The sequence below is a fragment of the Gracilinanus agilis genome, chromosome 2 (assembly GCF_016433145.1).
Source record: "Gracilinanus agilis isolate LMUSP501 chromosome 2, AgileGrace, whole genome shotgun sequence".
NCBI classification, from domain to species: Eukaryota; Metazoa; Chordata; class Mammalia; order Didelphimorphia; family Didelphidae; genus Gracilinanus; species Gracilinanus agilis.
In genome coordinates this window covers 136,622,992-136,648,086 of record NC_058131.1, presented here as the reverse complement: position 1 = coordinate 136,648,086, position 25,095 = coordinate 136,622,992, and the positions used below count along the sequence as shown (strand labels likewise).

The 25,095-nt window shown below is 35.6% G+C and overlaps 1 protein-coding gene across 1 annotated transcript in view; it reads right to left on the bottom strand.

Annotated features, from left to right (window-relative positions):
* Window positions 1–25,095, bottom strand: part of MACROD2 (mono-ADP ribosylhydrolase 2) — a 2,270,665-nt gene that overhangs the window by 114,304 nt on the left and 2,131,266 nt on the right. Inside the window, exons 11-12 of the mRNA XM_044663418.1 lie at window positions 17,969–18,031; window positions 12,931–12,999 (exon numbers count right to left, since the gene is read on the bottom strand). Coding sequence (XP_044519353.1) covers window positions 12,931–12,999; window positions 17,969–18,031 — 132 coding nt within the window. The remainder of the gene's footprint in view (window positions 1–12,930; window positions 13,000–17,968; window positions 18,032–25,095) is intronic.

Genomic DNA, 25,095 nt, shown 5'->3' with positions numbered 1-25,095 from the left:
TCTCTCTCTCTCTCTCTCTCTCTCTCTCTCTCTCTCTCTCTCTCTCTCTCTTTTTTAGAAAAGTCAAGTTTGATCTTCATCCTTTTCAGGAATTTGAATATCTCTTGTTTAGATCCAAATAGTAAGTAGTATTTCTTCTTCCCTGTCTCTTCTTTTCCATTCTCCTGCCCTCAACCTACCCTCTGTCTTTTCACATCCTTCTTTATATTCACAATTAAGCCCTTCTTTCATTATTTGAAAATAAAGGACATCTTCTTGCCCCTTGTAACCTGGAAAGTGGCCTGATTCTCCTTAATACCTTTGACTTCCTTTTTAGGAGGCAGACAATTCTTCACTTTTGCCATAGATGATATTTACTTGATCATGGCAGAAATAGAAATAGCAACCACTCTTTGTAAGTACTGGCAATACTTTCTATGATTTCCATGCACCTTATTAGAACAAGACCTTTAAGACTTGAATTTCAGGGCAGTTAGGGACCACAGTCAATTGAATGTCAAACCAGGAGTTGGGAGAACATAGCTTCGGATGTAGTTTCTGACAATTCCCTAGCTATGTGACCCTTGGCAAGTACCTTAAATGTGATTGCCTTGACCTTGCTAATCTGTCTTAGAATAGAGACTATGAAAAAAATGTAAGGACTTTTTTAAAGACTGAATTGTACCTATATTAAATATGTTCAATATTCATGCTTTTCTGCATTTATTTATGAAGTTTTTATGCCCTGGAATATGGTATACTTTTATAAAAGTGCCATGTACAACAGAGAAATATGAATTTTCTTGAATTTTGTTAATAGACAAAGTTCCACCAGTTAAACTTTTCTAAAATAGAATTTAGTTCCTTAAATTCTTTCTTACTAACCTTTATGTTAAACTTGTCTAGTTCTGAAAAGGATACATTTTGGTCTTTACTAGAATTTTCTCCCCTATTGCCTTCTATATTTCCATTAATTTTTCTTTTAAATACTTAGGTGCAGTGCTGTTAAGAAAAAAATGTATATGTGTATATATAACTTTATTGTCTATGGTGCCTTTCAGCAAAATACAGATTTTTGTTTATCTCTCTTAGCCATATCTATTTTTATGATTCCCCTTCCTAAGATCATGATTGCCATTTCCTCCTTCTCTGCTCTCCCCTCCTTTATTTCCCCTGGCTTTAGACAGAGCATGATAATTCTTCTCCATTCCCATATTTTAACTCTGTGTGAATCTTTATGCTTCAAGTGTATTTCTTATAAACTACAAATTAGATTCTATTTTCTAATCCACTCTATAACCCTCCTTTATTTTATGGATGAGTTCATTTCATTCACATTCACTGTTTTGACTGTTAATTGTATGTTTCCCTGTACTATGCATACCCTCATATCATTATCTTTCTTAGCACTTTGCCTACTGCTTTACAAAGTAGAATTGTGAAAAAGAAAGAATGTGATCAACACCAATGACATAATTAAAGCAGCTTCTAATCCATTGCTTTTCGTTTCTTCCCCTTGTATTAACTTGATCAATGTTTCTTAATTCTTTTTTTTTAACCTTTGGTCTCCCTTTCAGGATCAACCTTCTAAAGTTAAAATTTGCTTTGCTTGCCACTGTTCATTCCCCCATATTATACTATACATTTTTCTTTATTTTTTAATCATTTGTTTTCTTGTTGTTGTTGTCTCAGAAAGTCATTGATTTCTGGTTGGTCTATATCAATTTTAAATATTCATGGTATACATTGCTTGGGTAAGGTTTCTACTTTCTGTTCTAATCTACCAATTCTCTTTCAATTCTTTATTCCATTTTATTTATTCTAATTTATTTCATTTTTATTCTCTTGCTTCATTTCTTCTTAAATATTTTCATAATTTATGAGAAAAATCAATTTTGTCCCTTTGAGTTTCTGCCTGTAGTTGTAGAACTTACTCTTTTTTTAGGTTAGATGTTTTGGTATCACTGGATCTATAATAATTGCTTAGAGTGGTCAGTATCTCCTGTTTAATCATATCTCCAGCTTTAGTCCCTGAATTGGTGCTTTGGACCAGGGCCATGGTATTTCTTCTGCTGAACTTTTGATTAGTGATTGTTCTCATTTGATCTTGCCCTGAGTCATTTGAGTTCCTCTATCTTTCCTGGTATTCTATGCTAAAAATTAGTTTAGGACCACATGAATTACTTGGGGTCAGAGAACTGGATCTTCAGGGCTCTTGGTAGTATTTTCAGACATAGGGCTATAGATTTAAGAAACTATGATCTTTCTTTATCCCTGTCTGCATACTTCTGTGCCCATATTGCTAAGGGCTGCTTGGACACTTCTGTGGTCTGCACTCTGGTTTTCTGACCTTCCTGGACCTTTGCACTGGTAGTCCATTTTCCTTGCTCTTTCTGGATATAAAGCCTTATAAGATTCAAGCATCTCTGTTTTATCTCAGTGTTATGAGAGTCTTTTATCCTATTTGCTTACAATGGCCTGCTTTATGGAAGGACTCCTTTTCTATTCTGTGGGTTTCTGGCTGACTTTTTTATGTAGTTCTGTGGTAAAGAAAATCAATTAGTATACATTTTATTTGTATTTCTTGATCATTATTTTGACTCAAGATATTTTCAGGGATATTTTGCTGGAGAAGGTATGTTAGAAAGGGACTGCCTCATTCTATTCAAATAGCAATCTAAACCAGAATTCCATTGATACCCTCTTGGGTTAAAAATGTATTCAGTTCTCTAGTTTTTTGTTTCTCATCCAAACTTGATGCATTTGTACATAGACACTAGAAGCCATGAATTCTGCTACTGAATCCTTTCTTGGATTTTTGTCTTCTGTGTATTTCTGGGCTTCTCTTCTATTGTTCTTTCTACATTCACCCTATTCTCTCCTTACTTTTTGCATATTTCCTTTTTCATTTTCCTTTTTGTACTTTTTAAAGCAGGAATAAAATCATTATGCATGTGAATTACCCTCATAATGTAGAATTGAAGAACTATCCTTTTCTGGTAGTAATAATATTCATGATTTTCTACAACTGTGAAATATCTTCTCTTCCAAATGTTTTTTTTTTTAACCCTTGTACTTCAGTGTATTGTCTCATAGGTGGAAGAGTGGTAAGGGTGGGCAATGGAGGTCAAGTGACTTGCCCAGGGTCACACAGCTGGGAAGTGGCTGAGGCCGGGTTTGAACCTAGGACCTCCCATCTCTAGGCCTGATTCTCAATCTACTGAGCTACCCAGCTGCCCCCTCTTCCAAATGTTTTGAAAAATGATTACTTGGTATCTCAAAGTTTTTAACTTAAATACTTAACCTCTTCTGTTCACTTACATATTAAGAGATAAAATATGGGAGTTTAATTTTGGTGCTCTAATATCATAGATGGAAATAATTTTATCCTTAAGTGTACTTGGAAGATTCACTAGATATCTTAGCAAACTTTTAAAAACTTTTTTTCACTCCATTGTTTCTTGCTGCTTTATGACACAATGCTATTCCTATGCTTTCCTCATCCTCCTACATAAAACTTTCCAGATATGTTTATCTTCTGAACCAGTGTTGACCATGGCTGCCAAGAAGATAATTGTTTGTTAGCTAAAGTGGTTTCTAAGCTCTTTTGGCTTCCTTATGGTGATTGTTTTATATATGTTTTTAGAACATGGACATAATACTTGAAAATGGCTGTTCTTTTTTCTTTTTCCTAGTTTTTCAAGTCATATTAGAATCATTTTTATTTTATGTTTGCTTTTATTCTTCTAAATTTATATTGAATTTGATCTTCACTTTAACAGATTGTCTAATTATATCCAGGTAGCTGATTAAAATGATTCTCACACAGGAAACCAGTTATCATATATTTATGTTAAGATATAGTTGATTTTATTTTTGTGATAATTATTTTGCATTTATTATATCTAGTATATCATGATTTTATTCATTAAGAAAGTTTCCTAATCTATGAATTTGAGGCTTCCATAAAATCTACAATCTTTTATTTTTATTTAATTGATCATGTATTTTTCATTTTTAAAAATTTCTCAATATATTTTCTATCATTTTTTTATTGAAGTGATTATATATTTGAGTTTATGTAGATCTCATTTGAAGGTTCTTATAAAGTAATTTTATTCAAAGAATTTCTTTACCTCTTCTTCCTCTTTTGAATCAACCAGGTGGCTCAGTAAATAGAGTGCTGAGTCTTGAATAAGGAAGACCTGTGTGATCCTGGGCAAGTCAATTAACCTGGATGTTTCAGTATCTTTATTTGTAAAATGGGGGCAATAACAGTATTCACCTTCAAGAGCTATTGTGAGAATCAAATGGCATAATGTTTGCCAAGTGCTTAGCCCTGTGTAGGGCACAGAGTAGGTACTAGAAAAGTGCTTATTTCTTTTCTTCCCACCTTCCACGAAAGATATTGCTAAGGGGTGACAAGGTGGCTAGGTAGATTGAAAGCCAGGACTAGAGATGGAAGGCACTGGGTTCAAATCTGGCCAAAGACACTTCTTAGTTGTGTGATTGAGCGAGTCATTTAATCTTCATTGCCTAGCCAATACCACCCTTCTGCTTTGGAATCAATACATATTGTTGATTTTTAGATGGAAGGTAATGGTTTAAAAATATATGTTGGTAACTAAGCAATAATTACCTTCTTAGTGGTTTTTTTTCTTATGCTTAACATACATGTTATAATATGAGTCTAAAAAGTATGTCATAAAATTATGTTTCTTGTAGTTTTTAACATAGGATAAAATCTTATCAATTCTTTTATTTACTTCTCATAGGAAAACTTATGAGACATCTTTCTACTTATTTATAAAGGTATGCTGGAACTTGGCCACTGAATGTCTTTAAATTATATCAAGTGGTTTTTAGCAACTTTTCTCAGTTTGATCAGATTATATATATATATATAAAACAGGATTACTTTTTACAACTTCTGTGAATAGCATTTGCCCTTTGCCAGAAAACCAGTCAATTGCTATCTTTGCAAATTCTTATGCTCCTTTAAAAGTTAATTCTAAAGTTCCACAAGATGAAAATGGCCAGATATTCAAGTGAAACAAGTAGAAGCATTCTTTCTGGGTTGAATTTCTCCTACTGTATGCTTCTGCAACATCTCACTCCAAAAGGGTACACCTAAGGATGAGAATTTCCCATGAGAGAGAATTTCCTCTTTGAACAATCAAATCCCTCTCTAACTATAAAAACTTCTTGAAGATCAAACCTATTTGAAGAGGAAAGACTGTTTTAGGAGTGTGGCTAATGTGTTTGGGTAATTCTCAAGGGCTTTATCTATAATAGCCTCCAATTCACCAAGCAATTTTTCTGAAAAAAATCCCATATCACTTTTGTACTTTTTTAAATTTAAGTGAATTTGATAACTACTATTTTATACACATACACACACATATATATTACCAGATTTTTCCTACTTATCTATCTATCCATTCATCTATCTACATTGATCTACCTCTCTACTTATCTATTTATGCATCACAAAAATACATTATCCAATGCACTGCTCAATCCGTAAGGGAATCAGTTTTCTATGTGCCCATAGTCAAGTAGGACTTTATTAGAATAATAAAATACTATAACTTTGAGATTGTGTAATCCAACTTCTTTGTTTGACTGAATATTGAAATATTGAATTTCAATATTGAATTCAATATTGACAAACTGAGGCCCAGAAAAAATGAAATTACTTTCCCAAGGTCATATGGCAAACTGAAACGTCAACAGTAGAGCCAGGACTAAAAACCACAACCCATACCTCTCCTGCCTACAGCTAAGGAAGTCTGGTTTTGCACTGTGAACATCATTTTTCAAGGCCAGCAGTAAACTAGGTTGATGTCTCCCTAGGAACAATAAAGAATAAAGTCTCTTTCTGATTTCTTTTATTTTCTCTGTGTACTAACCATACGCTGGGTATGGTGAGGAAACATAGAAAGAATAGCAAATTTCATATTGCATCTACTCGGTGTCAAAATATTTGTCCAAGCAATTTGATTTGTCTATACTTTTGATTTTGTATATCAAAAATTGGTTTGACTTTTTTTTTCAACAATTCAATACATTGTCATTTTAATTGACTAATGACTTTCATTTGACCAAGATAGGTTTGCTCTCTGTGGATTAGGGGAAGGAAAGGAAGGTGAAATTAAAAAGACCATTAATGATGACCCTGCCCAGCACCAGGCTTGTTGAAAGGATTAACTCACGTTTTCCTAGAAGAACCCATTTTTTGAGTCAGTAAGTTATAATTTCAGGAGCTCTCTGTCCTGGATATAACATGGTTCAGTGAAAAGAACACTGGCTTTGGTGTAAGAGGTTCTCATACTGGACAAGTCAAGTAAATTCCCTTGGCCTCAGATTCTTCTGTAAAATGACGGGTTAAACTATATTGCCTCTCAGGTCTCTTCCATTTTGATCCAGAATCCAGTTAAAATCTCACCATGTATTAGCTAATGACCAAAATCCCTTTATTAGAGACAAAGCTTTTCTTTGCACAATCAGAAATCAGAAATATGAATTAAAAACACAAATGTTTCATTGAAAGAGAATTTTGATGACAATTCATTCTTATGTGAATGTTATCAGCCAGTCATTTAAAGAGTGTGAGTGAAATCAGATCCTTTGCAATTCTGCTTAAAGGAAGTGGGCCACAGGAGCATTTAGGTGACTGATCCTTATGACCCTTGGGAATAACATTCCTTTTGAGCCTAGGATTAGGAGCCTGATGCCAATGTCAAAGCCTTCCTTCCACCTGGTGCTTAGAATGGTGCCTGACATAAACAGGTACTTAATAAATATTTGGACAGCAAGGTGGTACAGTGGTTAAAGTGCCAGGACTACAGTCAGAAAGACCCAAATTCAAATCTAGTATCAAATTTACTAAATCTGTGACCCTGGGCATGTCACTTAAACCTGTTTGCTTCAATGTTCTTATCTATAAAATGAGATAGAGAAGGAAATGGAAAGCCATTCCAGTATTTTTACCAAGAAAAACCCAAATAGGGACCCAAAGAGTTGAACAAGACAGAAATAATTGAACAACAACAACAACAAAAATGCTTATTGACCATTAAAAGTAATCTTTATAGTTCTCTCTATGAACCCAAGAATTATCTGAAAAATGCTAACAATTGAAGGTTCTTTTTTCATATAAATGAGAAAAGACCCTGAAGAACCATATTAGTGCCGTCCAATAAAACTTTTTAATAAGACCATAACTTGTTATTTTGTTTGCACAATCAGATTGTGCAATTTGTTGCCCAAAATAAGATACATAAAACATGTTCCAGGACTGTGGAAACCTTGGGGCACATGGCCCTACATGGGGAGACACTAACCACCAATTGCAAGAGAAACAGTATGCTATTGCTTCCCATAAATAGCAAACCCAGGATCCCTCAAGGCTTCTGCTAGATTACTCAGTATGGGACTGCTATATACACAAAGCAGTTTAATACAAGGTAAATTGAGGGAGAAAGCACTGACAGCTAAAGGGATTAGAGGTGGTAGCAGAGTCAGAGCTTAATGGAAGATAAGGATGCTGTGAGGCAGAAAGATGAGAGATTGCATTTTAGGCACAGGTCCCAGGTGAGTCTCATGACTGCATGGAGGTGGAAGAGGGTGTGCCAGGCTCAGGGAAGAGTGAGGAGCTCATTTTGGAATATACTGTGAGAACACGAAAAGGAGTAGTTTAAAATAAGACTGGAGAAGGAGGGAGGTGTCAGAAAGTCTTAAAATCATGCTTAAATACTCTGAAATCAATAGGCAATTGTGGAAGGTTTTTGAGTGGAGAATTAATACAATTTGATCTAGACTTTAGAAAAATCACTCTGGCAATCCAATGAAGCACCCATGGGTTGAAAAGAGAGAGAGACCTGAAGCAGGGAGGCCAATTAGAAGACAATGTCCTATTTGTCTATGAAAGAAATGATGAAAGTCTGAACTAAGGTGATGGTTGTGAGAATGGAGCAAAGGATTCATATGAAAGATGTAATACAGGAGAATTGACAAAACCTGGCAATTGACTGGATATGGGTGATTAGGAAGAGGGCAGAGTCCATCTAATTAATTCTATGAATGTTTAGAAAGATTAATAACAACTAGGGATTCTGGGAGTACTTTAAAAAGAACTAGGGAAATTTGTTGGAGGGACAGATTGGTTAAAAGGGGGAAAGTAATAATTTTTATTTTGAACATGTTGAGTTTGAGATACCTACAGCATATCACATGGAAATGCCCATCAGGCAGATGATGATTGGAGGACCAGAAGATGAGAGAGATCAGGGTTATAAATATGAATCTGGGAGCCAACTATGTAGAGAAGATGATTTTATCCATGAGATCACCAAGATGGAACAAGAAGGGGCCTAGGGTTGAGCATCAGGGGAACATTCTCAGTTAAGGGGCATGAGAAAATTGACTTTTTTTTTAACAAAGGGAAGTAAGAGGAAAACTCAGAAAGAGGAGCATCATGGAATGCTAAGGAGAGCATCATATCCAGGAAAAGGAGGTTTATAACAATAAATGAAGCCAAAAAAGGCACATTTCCTTTCTCAGCCTTAAAGGCTTCATCTGTAAAATGTGAGGGCTGAACTTTATGATTGTTAAAGTACTCATCAGATCTACATCTTAAGATTCTATCACTACTTTGAGTTCAAGTATTCAAACAACAAAATCAGTATCAGAAAAAGCTAATATCTTTTCCATAAGACGTTGCATCTGAAATAATTTATTGTCTCTGATATAGACAACTGCTTTCTCTTAAACCTTTAATTGTGTCTTTATAAGCAAGGGAAAAGTCATTTAGGATCTCTAATCTTTCAAACTTTGAAAAGGATAGTGAGGAATTTTGGAATACCAATCTCCACAAGGACATCAATTAAACGTGGACTCTATGGACAAACCTTTGAAATTCAACATAGTCTAACATATTTGTGGGTAGGTATAGATTGTTTTATTTTAATTACTAGAACAACTCCATTGAAGCCTTCTCATTTTTCTAATCCTATTTCACTTTTGCATAGGGGAAGCTTTCTCCTATTTTCCTTGGAGGCAGAATGTAGGGAAAGTAGAAGAAATCTTAGTACTAACATCATTGTGGAGAAATTCACACATGACACCAGAAATGACTGAATGAATGGAAAAATTTTGGCTATTTCATTGGAGAAAAAATAATCCATCTGTACTATTCATGACTCTAACACCCAACAAGAAGATGGTATGTCAAGAGCAAACACAGAAAACAATCGCAAGAGTCAAGATCTTCATGAATGCTTGCAATTCAGCAAAAACATTCTGCCACTTATCTGAGAGAATGTAATAAACATTTCTATACAAGATCTTAGCACTGTAGAGCTCATAAATAGCCCAGATGTCACTGAGAAGAGATGTATATGAAAGGTAATAACGGAGGATGTTTGGAATGAATCCTCCACATTTCTGACTGCTGTTAACCCCACTCTGACCTCAATCTTTACTGTTTTCAATGGCAGATGCACTTTTTTCATGCAATGAACTATTTTTATCAGCTAGACAAGATGGCAGTTATACCAGTGCTAGACAGCTGGACTGAGGTTTGAATTAATGATCAAGTAAAAACAGTGGACTTTTATGAACATGTTATTTCAGAATGAAAGGGCAAAAATCACACCTTGCAAATTATAATTAAAATAAAATACCATTGCAGACTTTATATATAACTTCCATCAAAACATTTCCACCCTTTCTCCCCTAAACTAAATTAATAGACCATAATGGAAAAGCAGAATGTTATAAAAGCTAGAAAGGCTTGGAGTCAGAAAGACTTGAGTATAGACCCTTCTTTCTAACCTGGTTAACTGTATAAGTATGAGAAAAATAATTAATCTCCCTGACCCTCAATTTGTTCTTCTGTAAAATGGGAATAATAATACCTGTGTTATCTTTATCTCAGGATCACTGTGAGACTCAAATGAGATGAGGGATATGAAGTGCTATGCAAACCTTAGAGCAGGGGTCAGCAATGTATGGCTCTCCAGCCATTATCTGGCTCTTTTGAGGGCCAGATATGGCTCTTTCTGCAGGAGCCATAAAGTCAATTTTTTTTTCAGGTGCTGTTACAGGAGCGCACTGTGAGCACTGTATGGCTCTCATGAAATTACATTTTAAAAAATGTGGAGTTTATGGCTCTCACAGCCAAAAAGGTTGCCGACCCCCGCCTTAGAGTATTATATGAATGTCAAGAAAAATCCATTAAAAGTCAGTTTTGTTTAAAAGTTTGAGTTTCTTATAAATACGAGTGCCTTGGTTTGAATTGCCATAGATTTATCGTTTTATAAATGGCTACTTATTTTTGTCTTTCACCATTCTAATCAATCATATAATCAATTAATAAGAATAAATAAATGCTTACTATCTGCTAAGGTACTGTTCTAAGCTCTGGCAAAACAGACATCTGTCTTAAAAGTTTTCATTCTTCTTGGGGAGACAATATATGAATAATTATAACTATATATCATTATACATAAATAAGATATATGCACAATGAATAGGAGAAAATCTTAGATACTAATATTTCAAGAATATTGATGATAATAATTGACAACCTTAGAGAGCAATCATTGAAAGTGCTTTCTTAGTGGAGATAGATCTAGCTGTAAAATAATTCCAAGAGAATCTAAGATATTTTGAACAATTAAAGCTGTGATCTCCTAAAAGTAGCAAGAACAGTAATCCTTTGAGATAGTAGAATAGTGATCAAACAAGAAATATGACCAACAAATGAACATTTTTCTTACCTTGTTATTGGTCTTGGGAGATATCAAACTATTTATTGTGGTTAAAGTCAAGAATGAACACAACAAACTACACTTTCTGTCTTTATAACATTGTCATTTCTGTCTCCATCTTGAATTTATGTGTAGTTTCTTATCAGAATCTCCCTAAAGAATGCATAACCAGGTGGAGTGTTTGAATTTCCACTCAGTGCCAGTTGGGACTGTGAGGTTTTCAGGGAACTGGGTGACAAGGCATTCATTAGTAAGCAAATATTTAAAGGATGATCTCTTCACCTTACTCTCATCTCTAATAGCACATACACACATAAACACAGAGAAGCTTTTATAGAAGCTTTTATATCTACCTAAGCAAAATGACTACTATATCTTATGCTAATTGGAACAAAGGCTTTGGTCATATATTTAAAAGATGCTCAAAAATTTTAAATTACTTTTTCTTTGGTAAAATAATTAAAAGGAAAAAAATTGCAATTAAAAAAATGAATTAGATTTGTATATCACTCTAAAGTATAAAAACATGCTCAGAATTATCCAAAAAAGTATAAACTCAGAAAACAATAGCTAAATGGATATTTATGTAGAACTTCAAAATTTATAAACTATTTTATACACATCGCTTTCATTTGTTCTTCACAAGAGAGACAAGATCCAAACTCTACTGTTATTGCTCATAAATTCAGCATTCTATCCTTTACAATACCTAGTTATTAATTGCAGAAATGGCAATATATTTACTCACTAACAGGAAAGTGGTCATTAAAACCCCCAAAATGGCTTTGGACACTTGCTATGAAGTAGAGAGGGTCAAAATAAAGGATGTTCTTTGTATAGATTAAATAATTTGACTTGATAAAAGTAAGAACTTTTTAACAATCAGAAGCATTCAAAAGTGGAAAAGACTGCCTCAAGAAGTAGTGGGATCTCTCTTACCAAATGTCTTTAAGTAAAAGCTAAATGATCAATTGCTGAACATGTAGACTGGATTCTTGTTAACAGCATTTTGGTGATATAGTGAAGTAGATAGAATATTGGACTTAGAATTAGGAAGACCTAAATTCTAATCCTTCCTCAGATTGCATGACCCTGACCAAGTCACTTTACATCTTAGCCACCATTTCCTCATTTGTAAAATGGGGACAATAATAGAAGACAAGGTAGAGGTGAGGATCGAATGTTCATATGTTCCATACTCTTCAAACCTTTAAGGGCTTTTTTGTTGTTTGGTCATTTTTCAATTGTGTCCAGCTCTTTGTGACCCTATTTGGGTTCTCTTGGCAAATATACTGTGGGAGTTCGTCATTTCCTTCCCCAGATCATTTTATAGAAGAGAAGACTGAGGCTGACAGAGTTAAATGATTTGCTCCAGGTCATACAATTAATAAGTGTCTGAGGCCAGATTTGAACTCAAAAAGATGAAAAGATGAGTGTTTTGGATTGCAGGTCTGATACTCTATCCACTGTACCACCTAGCAGTCCCTATAAGAGCAATATGAATATTATATAAAGATTGGCAATGATTATTGTTCAAGTGTAGATTGGATTTGATGACCTCTGAGGTCCCTTTCAACTCTGAAATTCTCCCCATAAACATACTGCTTCCAAGACCCTGTTTCCAGTGACAAGAAATATCCTTTCTAAATGATGGCTGCAACCTGGATCTTATAGTCTTATGCATTCTTGGGTGATGAGGTTAATGATATTGTCAAGAACCAATAGGATCATGCTCCTTTTCACTTCTATTTGAGCACATCATCAGCAAGCATCTTTCTCCTGCCCATTTTTTAAAAGTGATTTTAATTCCAAAAGGTTGTTTGGGAAGGGAGTACCTTGAGCTTGAGTGTTCTGAAACCTCTCTTTTCAGCAGAACCAGCCTATTTTGAAACTTTCAACCAAATGCCTTTTTTCTTTTCAATACAGTTTCTACAATTCACTCCTTTTTTGTGCCATCTTTTGGACAGTGAGTAGAGGGGAGAAAAGCTGGAAAGGAAGAATCCAGGTACTGAGGTAAATATGAGTCTTTCATTATGAGTAGAAGAGGGAACAAGTTTGTGAAGTTTAGCTTGAATTAATCAAGATTGGGTTGCCCCTTTGCTCTTCCCGTAGAGATAGCCTAAATATTTTTCTCTCAGGAGTTTGTCTTTTTAGATGTAATAATTGGCATCTGTACCTTTATCCTTGCTGGCTTCGACAGCTTCTTCTGATGAAGGGCTGGGTGCGGTGGGAGGTTGTGCCTCATCTTTAAAAAGGAGAAAAAGAAACAGCCTATTAGTTGACACTGTCAAGCTGAGGATTCCCCTGCATCTCCACCAAAAATAAATCTAACCTTGGTTGAGTGAGGTCAAATATTAAACATTCTTTGATGGAAAAGTGGTTTGATACTGCCTCTGAACAATCAATGGATTAGAGACCAGAGACCACCTGAGAGACACAGAGTTCAATAAAGATGCACTTATTTCATTTTAAAGAATGTATTATTTTAAAAACCATTGGCAGCACCCCTTCCCCATATTTTGGAGGTTCATTGTTTTCACTTGGGAATAGAACAAAAACAAAAGCCAAAGCCTCCTGGTTCCTAAAGAGTCTTTTTTAGGTGTGTGTTTTTAAAGTCCGGTTTCCTTAGCACAGCATTTCTTCTAAGTTATGCCAGGCTGTCAAACCACGGGGAGCATTTCAGATGGCTGTCAGTGCAGGGATATGCAAGAAAGGGAGCATTTGTGAGAAGGCACAAAAGCCATTTAACATTTCAGATGGTCCAAGCACACAGGCAGAGAAGTTAGCAATTCTAGAGGGCCAGTGACTACAGTGGTACAGAAATAAATAGGGGTGAGGGGGGAAATGGGCAAATGTAGGTCAGAAACCTCATCGGTAACATCAGGAGAGGGATGTTTCCATGCATAATAATTTAGATAGTATAGAATTAACTAGCAAATATTCTAAAAATGGTAAAAAATATAGAATTAATCAAATAATCGCTTGGAATGTGTTTTTTTAAAAATAGTAAATCTGAAACACCTAGATTACTCATAACTGTTTAAAATGAATTAAATAGGATTGTAGAAAAATAAATAAGTCATGGTCAGATAAACATTCACTCAAATATAAAGAATGATTCTACAGTTTTCCTTTTTATCTTAAGATCCTCCACAATCTGGCTCCCACATATCTTTCCAGTCTTATTTCACAGTGTTCCTCTTCATGAATTCTTTATTTTAGTCACGCTTGCCTGCTCACTGTTCCCTGTGGATGACATCCATCTCTTACCTCTTTGTCTTTGCATAGGTATCTGTATTATGCTCCTTCCCTACCTTCGGGTCTTAGAATATCTAGCTTCCTTTAAAGCTTAGCACAGTCACCTTATGCCTAAGACTTAAAAAACAAACAGAAAATCTCCTCAGTTATCAGAATTTCTCCATCCTAAAATATCTTTGTATCACTTAGTATATGCTTTGTATTTACCTTTATGTGTACGTATTGTATTGTATCATTTCACCTCCAATAAAATAGAATCTTCTTAAAAAAATGGGGCTGTTTTGTTTTCAGATTTATAACTCTAGAACCTAGCATACCGCCCCATACATAGCAAGCACTTTGTTTGTAGGATGATGGGGGAGGCACCACACCTGCCTCTATGGAATTTATAGTCCAGAATGAGAGATGATAATACCTGTAGTACTTACCTTATAAGGTAATTATGAAGACCAAATGAGATAATAGTTGTAAAGATGCTGTATGTTAATGTTCCAAATAATAACTATTATTACAATGGAGTGATGGACAATGCTAGACTTCAGATCAGGTCTGAAGCATGGCTTTGGACTTTGGATTTAAGTCACTGAAGCTCACTGAGCCTTAGTTTCCTGAAATGTTGTTTTTCAGTCATTTTAGTCATATCTGACTCTTTGTAACCCCATTTGGGGCTTCCTTGGCAAAGATACTGGGGCAGTTTTCTATTTCCTTCTCCAGCTCATTTTACAGATGAAGAAACTGAGACAAATAGGAGAGTTGCCCAGTACTGCCCAGTATTGCCCAGTACACAGCTAGAAAGTGTCTGAGGCCAAATGTGAAGCCAGAAGTTGAGTCTTCCTGACTTCAGGACCAGGATTCTTATCCACTGTGTCATTTAGCTGTGCTTTCCCTATATGTAAGTTGGGGATAATCATATTTGTAGTGCTTATTGGATTATCATGAAGTTCAAATATGTTTTAGAGCAATTTTCAAACTCTAAAATGTTATACAGAGATCAGTCACTATTTTTGTGATCTGTACACAAATAATTATAACGTAATGCCTGATAAGTTCATAAGGGAGATACAAGAAAAGTGTTATATGAGGTCCCAAGGGAGAAGGGTCATTCTCACCTGGGGACATCAAAAAATTTAACTTTTGGTTATGTCTATGCTTGGCTATGGAACCGACTATGTTGGAATCCAATTACTGATTTCTGCACAACTAATCAGCTTGTTTATGCCTTTGATCTGATTCACCAATTAAGAGAGTCAAAGCTATTGGCTTAACTGCCTTTTGATCTTATGTTTTTCATCACTTGGACTTGACCTTTGAAGGTAGATCTTTCACAATGAAGTCATAATCGATATGAACTATATGGCAGAAAGGACTATTATTTTGTTGGCTCCAGCAACTGGAACAAGTTGACTCCAAGTTTCATCAGAATAATGACTCCTCCTTCCTTTATATCTAATGTAGGATGGCCAGTGGGATCGATCATGTTAGTCATACAATTAAGTCTTCCTCCAAATGCCTCATCATAGCTTGGATATGACCCTGGATTCTTTCAGGCTTTATCAGAAGAATGTAAGCTTTAGTTGGGCATAGCAAGGAATGAAAGCTTTGAAAATGATTGGCTGTATGTTTCTATCTTTGAAGGACAAACCCGATTTTAATGCATTGAGACTCATCATTGGATGATAGACCAGAGAGAAGGGACTGCTTTTGGCCACAAGATAATCACTGAGACCACCTTTTCATGCAGAGTCTGTAATAAATTTCAGCAGGAGTACCTAAATGAGGGAAATTTGGATTCTTTTGAAGTTTTGAAAGAGAATGTATGGTGGGTTCTTAATAAATGCAAAGCTGGTCACAAATGAAGATCACAGACAATGAGCCTGTATTTGAGATCATCTAGATTGCCAATTTGGAAGATCATGAAAACCAATTTAGGATTTCATTTAGAAATGATCCTTTATTATTGTCAGGGTACCATCATTGTAGAGGTAACACTATCAGGTTCAGAGGAAAGAGAAACTATCTCCCACCATCCTTTACTGATGAACTTTGTAACCCTTTTAGTCCAAAAAGAAGGTGTCTATTTTTATCTGATTAAGGGAAAAGGGTGAGTCCATGAAATATGGGGTGATGTGTTCATGTGTGTAAGCAGGGGAAGAAAGGGTATGGGAAAACGCAGTTTGAAACAGAGATGAGTGAATAAAAGTGGAGAAACCTTAGCAATTGCTGAATGGCCTTGACTGTCAACAGTTCGTTAAATAATACTGGGCAGCCAAATGTAATAGGAAGAGTGACAGTTTTTCATATGAAACTCATCTAGAGAGAACATCCAGGGGGAAAAACATCCTTACTAAAGCCTGCAGCATCACAAATTCATTTATTTGCAAGGGCTGTGTTGCCATAAACTGAACTGGCTGACTCAATAATAGGACCCAAGGTTCTCACTGCCTTGCTTCAGTGCCTTTCCTGAATGGCCTTCTCTAATATCATTTTCCAAGTTAGAAATAAAAGCTCTCACGTAGCTATTAAGAGTTACAAGGCTAAAGCAGGTAGTTTTAGGTGAAAAAGTGACCATTCTCCTAGTTTTAAGTTGGAGCACTTAGCATAGAGAAGACTAGGGGTCTCGCAAATGTTAGACCAAGACCATCATTTAAAACAAAACAAAACATTTTATACTCAGTGGAGGTGACTTGGAAACTAAAGAGAGTGAAGGTATTTTTAGTCATTCAGTAGCAGTTATTTTGATAACTGCATAATTTTGCCTGTCATCCTTTTAGTAGAGAGTTTGCCAGGGTGCAAAAATAGGCAGAAGCAAGGATAAATCAAAGGTAATGATAATTTCTTTTGAGTTATAAGTGCTTTTTCATTAAAAATTGTCCAATTTATAATCTACAACTTAGAATTTATCAACACACAATTTACAAATCAGTTCTGTAATGAACCAAAGCTTTTACAGGAAGCTTTTGATCCTCATATATGTCTCTGCGTACATGAAAGTCAATCTCATTAATGTAGTTTACCAAAGTATGTACAGAATTAATGGAAACATTTCTTTTGGGTCCAGGCCCATGATTTCATTGGTATAGGGATATCATGGTGAGAAGACTACAAATTCAGAACAACAACTCTTACATGGACCTTGGAGTCTTAAAGAGGGATCTGTTGCACTGAGAGTTTAGGTGGCTTGCTCGTAGTCACACAACCTGAGCATATCAGAGACTTGTCTTGAAACTAGATATTATTCATTCTAAGCCAGCTATTATTCTATCTAATATCTCTCAACTAAAAATAATTTCACCTAAAACAATAAAGAATTGTTCATTATTTGGAAATAAGGAGAACTTCATCCTTAAACAGTATCTAAGTTTTTAATAAACTAAGGACTGAGGGAATAGAGTCTGGAACAGTGATCTCCTTGGCAGAGAACTCCCAGGAAAGGAAATTCCCTTGATCATAGCAGGTTGGCACCTTCCCTGCAATTTAGGGTCTTCGAGAGTTTTCTCAACCCCTGAGAGGTCATTTTAAATATGCAGGGTCACAGATCTAGTTTGTGTCAGATGTAGAACATGAATTCACGTCTATCTGGTTTGGATGTCAGCTCTTTATACATTGTGCCATGTTGCTTTTCTTAAAGAAAAGCCAGGAAAATGCTGACCTGATATAAACTATCTAAGGTTCTTTCATTTTTCTTCCTTCCCCATTGCTTAAAGGATTACCAAGATAAATTTTGCCACTAAGAGGGAAAATAAAGTTAGTAAATTAAAGAGGAAAGTGTGTTTTTGGACTGAAGTGCTTTCATTTATAATGAATAGAGTTGTGGTCTCCACTGAAAGAAGGGCACAAGGCCCCAGTTAATATGGCAGAAAGGTACAAGGGTTTTCAGTCAATAGAACTGACTAAGGTTATTGTTCACCAAGGTAGACCAGAGCCTGGGAGAATGCTTGTAAGAAGTCTGAACCCACCTGCTCCTTGGCTGCAGCCTTCCATTTCCTCTGAGCTTGGCTTCTCTTCTGTACCATTCTCATCTTTCAAGAAAACCACAGGAAAAAAAATTGAGTCAATTTAGGAAATCTCTCTTTATGACTAATAGGCAACACTGAAATTAATTGTGATCAATGTAGCATAACTTCATTTACAAGGCCTGGCAATAAAGCAAGGGGAAAGAATTCTAGGAGAGGAATGAAAAGGGAAAAAAAATTACCAACGTAAATAGTTAGATTTGACCTAAACCTTTCTCAAATAGTGTACTAGATGAAATGTTTAGCTGCCATAAACAAAATTCCCTTCTCGGTTTGGGAAGCATCTCTCTCTTAACACAGAAGATAGATTTCAGTTTAGCTTTGCAATTTTCCTTGGCTTATATAACATGTACTATGTGGGTAAGACATGGTCGACTGGGTTTTTGCGTGCCTTTTATCTCCCTGTTTTACACATTTCTAAAAAAGAAAAGGTCTGTTTTCTCTTAACTTTTGTGTGACAGTTTTAAAATATTCATGCTATGAAATATTCCATACTGAGTGGATCACGTTAGTGAGGATCTTAGAGTTCTTGGATCTATAAGCTCAGAATAGTTGGTGGGGTTACTTTGGAAGGACAGTAAGGCAGTGGAACTGTATTTTTCCTTTCCACTTAAAATGCACAATAAATGTTTATGGAGCCATGTGAAAGAAAAAAATAAGGGGGCACCTTAAAAAGTAAATTAAGGCTGAATTCAATGAGGTAGTGGCTCTGGCGCCATTTTTTTAAAAAATTGTAAGACCATGCCCTACAGAATAAAGTTATTTAAAGGCAAAAGAATAAAATATGAATATGAATTTAGTTAAAATATAGCCAAAGTGGTTGCCAGTATACATTAAAATCCAACTATAAAACATCCATTTCGAAAGAGTTGCTAAATACTATGTCCAAAATACTATGTCTGACTAGAGGACAGAGCAAACTAGGGTGGACAAACATGTTCCTCCTCCTCTAGTGGATCTCTTCCAAAACGGAGCCTCCAGGTCCTTATAAAATGTCTTAGTTCTAAGACATCAATAGAATTTTGGAACCATAATCAAGAGTGATCTGTTGGTCTTAATATTCATGGTGGTGCTTGTGGGCAGAGAGGAGGGAGGAGATGTACTGCCTCTGCCAACCTTGGTCCAAAGCAGTTTGACTTCTGGGTACTATGCCAATGTACTGCTCAGTCATCTGCTACTGCTGTCAGCTCTTCATTCAATCAGCAAGTGGATGGAGTTATCACATTCCATTAAGAATCGAACAAGGGGATTTGAAGGAATACTACAATTGGAAGATGTAAAGAGAATATTTTACCAGTATAAAAGGGAGCTAGAATATGTTGAAAAGATACCATTTTAAGTTAGGATGATGTATGGGAGATGAGTCTAGTATAAAAGGAAAAGTTTGCCCAGTGAAGGAAAAAATGTTAAAAAGTCTGAGATGGTAGAAAGTATAGACCACAACCCATGAGTCTCTTATAATCAATCAATTTACCACTTTTTCTGAGTGCCAAAAATGTACCAATCATTATGTTAGATGTTATGGGGATGGGGACAGTATATAAAGAATCTTTCAGAAAGAAATCTTGAATGTTATCCATCCATCCATCCATCCATCTATCCATCTATCTCTCTGTCTGTCTATCTATCTATCTATCTATCTATCTATCTATCTATCTAATCTATCTCCATGTCTATCTGCTTATCTATCACTCTCTGCCTATGTCTATCTATCTAATCTATCTGCTTGTCTATCTATTTGTCTGTCTCTCTTTCTCTTTCTGTCTATCTGCCTATCCATCTGCCTGTCTATCTGTCAGTCTCTCTCTCTCTCTTTCTCTTTGACTATCTGCCTGTCTGTCTATCTATATGTCTATCTATCTATCTATCTATCTATCTATCTATCTATCTATCTATCTATCTCTATCTGTTTGTCCACCTGTCTGTCTTTTTCCTATCTCTATTTGTCTATCTATTTTTATTTGTCTGCCTGTCTATCTATTTGTCTATCTGCTTGGCCATCTATCTGTCTGTCTATCTTTCTATCTGTATCTCTATATACATACACATACATATATACTACACATACATATATAAACATACGAGTATACATTCTCTACGTGTAGATAAACATACATGTTTATATACATGCATACACACATTTAGCTAACTGATCTGGTCACATTCCCTCCACCTTTTTTTTTTTTTAAAACATGGAAAGAACATCGTGTATAGATTAAAAAAAGACTCAGAAAAGCTAGTTTCAGGTCCTGGCTCTGCCACTTGTTAACTGAATGACCTTAAGCAAATTGCTTGACCTGTCTGGGCCTCAGTTCTCGCATGTGTAAAGTAAAAAGGGCTTGGCTGGAGTTGGGGTTCTTAATCATTTTCGTGTCACAGAGCCCTTGGCAATCCGGGTGACCCCTAAGAACCCCTTTCTCAGAATAATGTTTTTAAATGCATGAAATAAAAGCCAGCAGCCTAAAAAAGGAAGCCATGTTCAGTGAAATATTTATCAAAATGCTTTTCCAAACAAGTTCACAAATTAAGAATTTCTGTACTAAAAGATCGTTGAGGTCCCTTCCCAAGCTGCTATTCTTCCCTCCTGCATCCCTCTTGGCCCCTCCTGCTAAACCTGCTTTGACAACCCGAAAGGGAGGGAACTGCTTGGGGATACTCTTTTCTATTTCCCAGTGAATTGAGAGCAGCAGTTCAGAGGGGCACCCCTCCTCCACTCTGTTCCCAGGACAAAACCGAGGCTGAAAATCCCCAGCAATCTGCAACCTTCTGCACTCAGGGCCAGGTGACAGCCCTGTTCCCAACTCATAATAACTCTGTGATCCACAGCACAACCCACAGCATCTGAAGTCGCCCGGCTGATTACTGCACCTGCCTGCTGAGTGGTGACAGAATGCTTTTAGATGAAGGGAGAAAGACAGTCCAGGAGAGAGAAAACAATTAAGTGTCAGATTAATGAGGAATGTCAGGAATTGGTTCCAGCAGCCTTAAATTGGTAGAAAAGAAATTCATTTCCACAACCCAAGAAAAGCTTGATGATAATGCAAACAGGCCCTACTACTTCCTCCTGATTGTTCCCCATTGATTCTCCATTTTGGGGGGTGTGGGGCAGGGACTGCTTCAGCTTTCTCTCAAGGTGGACCCCTAAGAGTCAGTGTTTTTGTTTGCCAAAACCTTCCTGTGCAGAAAAACAAAAAACAAAAAAAAAATCCTCTCTGGAGGCAAGCTGCAAGAAAGTTTCAGCATATTTATCATGCAGTAAATGCACACTCTGAGAATGCTGTATTTGTGATTTAACAAGCATGCCCTCAAAGCAAAAGGCTCAGGCTTTTTGCTTCCTCAGCCTTCACCCAGGCAGTGTTTCTGGGAATCCAGCAGGTGGAACTCGTGCAGAAGCATTTCCTGGCTGAAAGAAGCCAGATCCATTCTTGGCCAATTAGATTAGCATTCATTCAATGCACCTTTAAAAAGACATTTTGGCTTGCTTATAATTTTTCTTCTGCTATTAAATGCCTTAAATAGGTGGCTTCTTAGTAAGTTGGTGGGCTTCTGCTTGAGGTAGGGGAGGAGGAAGAGAAATCCCATTACATGGTTACCCATAAGTATTCTATAAGCACAAGCTTTCCTTTTATCTGCTTTGTCAGTCTAGTTATCTTCACAGCACGCACACCCACAACAAAAAGTTAAATACAGTGGAGTACACAAAATGCATGGATTTTAGAACGACTGCAAAAGCTTACAATATGCCTAAACAAATAGGCAGAATTGTTGAGTCAGTGGCTATTTTATTTACTTTTGGTTCTTTAAAAAACAAAACCTACTATAAGAAAGACATAGGCTTTCATTAATGCACGTTTATAATCCCATATTTATGTAGTAAAATTTCAGGGTACCATGTTGATTATTACCCAGAAAGATTCTTTTTTCCATTTCAATAAACAGTAGCTCCAAATTCACAAAATATATCTCAAAGGTTTTTTTTTTAGAGATTCTCTTCCTTGACCTAAATATTGATTAATTTTCTTCATTAAAGTCTTAGTTAGTGAGATGATGGGGGGGAGGGAAGTGCCAAAGAAGACGTTGGCTTTGGAAGACTAGGCCAATGGAACCAAATGGAACCAAGCTAGGAGCTCTCCAAGTACTTGCTCAACTATGAACTATATGGCTCTTGCTAGAGAACCAGACCAGTTAAGCTCCCAGAGAGCTATGCACCAATCTTCTTTTGGGAGAGGGGCCCAGAAACACAACCACATGCATTCTCACTAGTGCAGGACTGAGTCTAAAACCCACATGAATAAAAATATGGGTCTTCAAAATGATGAAAGAAGTTTTCATTCATTGATTTATAATATATAAGCCCATGAAGTTAATAAATTAAAAGAAGAGATGATTTGTTGTAGCCATACATTATATATGTATATATTAAACATACAGTATATATACACATATATGTAAATGAAAGAAATACACAATTCATTAGAACATATTGCAAACAAAGTGAGTGCCTGATCCTGTGATAGGTCATTTTCACAAAGGGAAAAAATATTCCATGAATATAGACTATAGCTGTAATCCCTGTCAATAATAGGTAATAGATAATTGGAAAATAATGAGTCACAACAATAGCAATAATAATTAAAGTCAACATTTATTATAATTCTTTAATTTTTTAAAGATTTATGTGTTTGTAACAACTAAAATATTAATGTACTCAGTTAACTCCTTCCCTCCCTTTCTTCTCCCCATTAGAGAAGGCAACATTTGACAAAAAAGATATATATATATATATATGTACACATATATATATGTTTTTAAAGAATTTTACACATGTATATTCAAAGAAAGTATAATTGGTCAATATAGAACCATCTTCACTCTGGGAATAAACAATTTATATGAGAGATAGTATGATACGAGGGAAAGATAATGGCATTTGGAGTCAAGAAGACTTAAATTCAAGTTTGAGTTTGAGTCTACATTTTCTTATCCATAAAATAAAGCTAAGAATATTTCACTATTTATCTCATAAGATTACTGAGAAAAAAGCATATTGTAATATGCTTTGTAAATGTGTTACTGTCAATATTCTACTGACATTTTACTTTCTCATATGAAAGAAGGAAACAGAAAGTAAACAAAACAATAAAGTGATTTTATTAAAACGAAGTTTTTTTTCAAAATCTAGAGAACTTGACATTAGTTTAAAAAACGCACCCTTTGCTTTTTTGCTTTAGTTAGTTTTCCACCCCACCTCAACCCTGGGCAACTCCCAGTTGACATACATTAAATATAAATTTAAGAACTGCTCCTGCAGGGTATGTGGCAATATCTGTAAAATGACCTTGATATTGGATTTAGTACAGTTGGTTTGCCACAAAACGTGATCTGACTAATTACCTTCTTTGTGAAAGCAATCAAATCTAGTCACCAAGGATGCAGGTAAATAGTTTTAAGCCAAATATACTGCTGGAGATCTCAAGTTCAACCTCACTTAGAATCATAGACCTATGAGAGAAACTACCTAATCCCTCGTTTATTTATGGGTAGAAGCACTAAAGCCCAGAGAGACTGAAAGAGTTCTGGAAGGTTATATATTTAGCTAATGCAAGAACTGCAACTAGAACCCAGGTCTGCAAGCTTCTAATTCATCGTATTTTTCTATTATATAATTTTTCTATTATATAATTCTACCTCTCCATCAAGACATGCCACAGAAGGAACTAATACAGAGCCAAGAGAACAGAACCAGAAGAATAATTACTACTATAATTTAAATATGATAAACAATTTTAAGACTTGCATAAATTGATGAAGGATGAAATGAATGGAACTGGGAGAACAATTTACACTGTAAACAGAATAACAAGAATTTTGATCAATGTAATAACCATTTCAGAGGGCCCTTGATCAAACATGCCATCCAACTTCTGACAGAGGTAATAGATTCAAGGTACAGAATGAGACATATTTTTTGTATATTATCAATAAGCAAATTCATTTTTGGTTGTTTTATTTGTTTGATTTTGGCTATGCCATATGTTACTGGGATTTTGTTTTTCCTTTTTTCCCCCAATGAGGAGGCTGAGACGGAGAGAAAATTCATTCCTATTAATTTTTAAAAATAAACTTTAATAAAATTTTAAAATGTAATGCCACTTCTAGAGCCAAATGGAATGATATTCCTTACATAGTTCTTCTGGAGTAAGCCTCTTCCACATGACTTTTATTAAAGTCAGTACAATATACTACTTGGAATAACTAAGGTCAGGAAAAAAAAACCACTTGGTTTAAACTCTCTTATTTTGTTAAACCATAGGCCCTAAAATAAAGATAGTCTTCTTCTTGCCTTGACTACCTTTATTCACTTTTGATATGGTCCACAACACTGTAAGAAAGACGGTCATCATCTTTTTGTTTAAGGTGACTATATTTTTATGAGGCTCATTTTACATTCACCAACAAACTCTGTGTTCCAAAGGATATAACCAAGATCAGGAAGCAATTATCCTTGTCCCTCTGTCTTACCACCATGCTTTTTCCTGTTTGGAGTGGACCATCAGTAAGAAAGGAATAGAACAGACTCAACCTGCCTCATAAATAGAACAGAGATAGGGATAGGGACTGGGACAATCTCTCACAGTATATTCATTCATTCATTTATTTATTTTTAAAGAGTTCCTGTTGAGGAACTTCTTGCAATGCACATTGGCTCCTTTTTTACTTATAGTATTAGAAAGTTTTCTAGACACTTTAGAAATTAAATGACTTGCCCAGCTTCACGTAGCCAATATACATCAGAGATGAGACTTGAATTAATTGGTCATCTTGTTTTGAGACCAACATGATCACTACCTGATCTCTGCTGTAGTAAAGGTATGAATAGAATAGGAGAAGATAAGAACTGAGTAGAAGAATTGTTGAATAAGAAAAGCCTTGGCCAGATTTGTGTGCCAATATAGAGGCTTGAAAATTGTATTTGCCTCTGGTATGCCACTGTGCCTTCATGCAATTTGACATGACAAAATAAACACCTCCTTACCATTGAGATTGGAATTTTCTTGTATTAAAATATA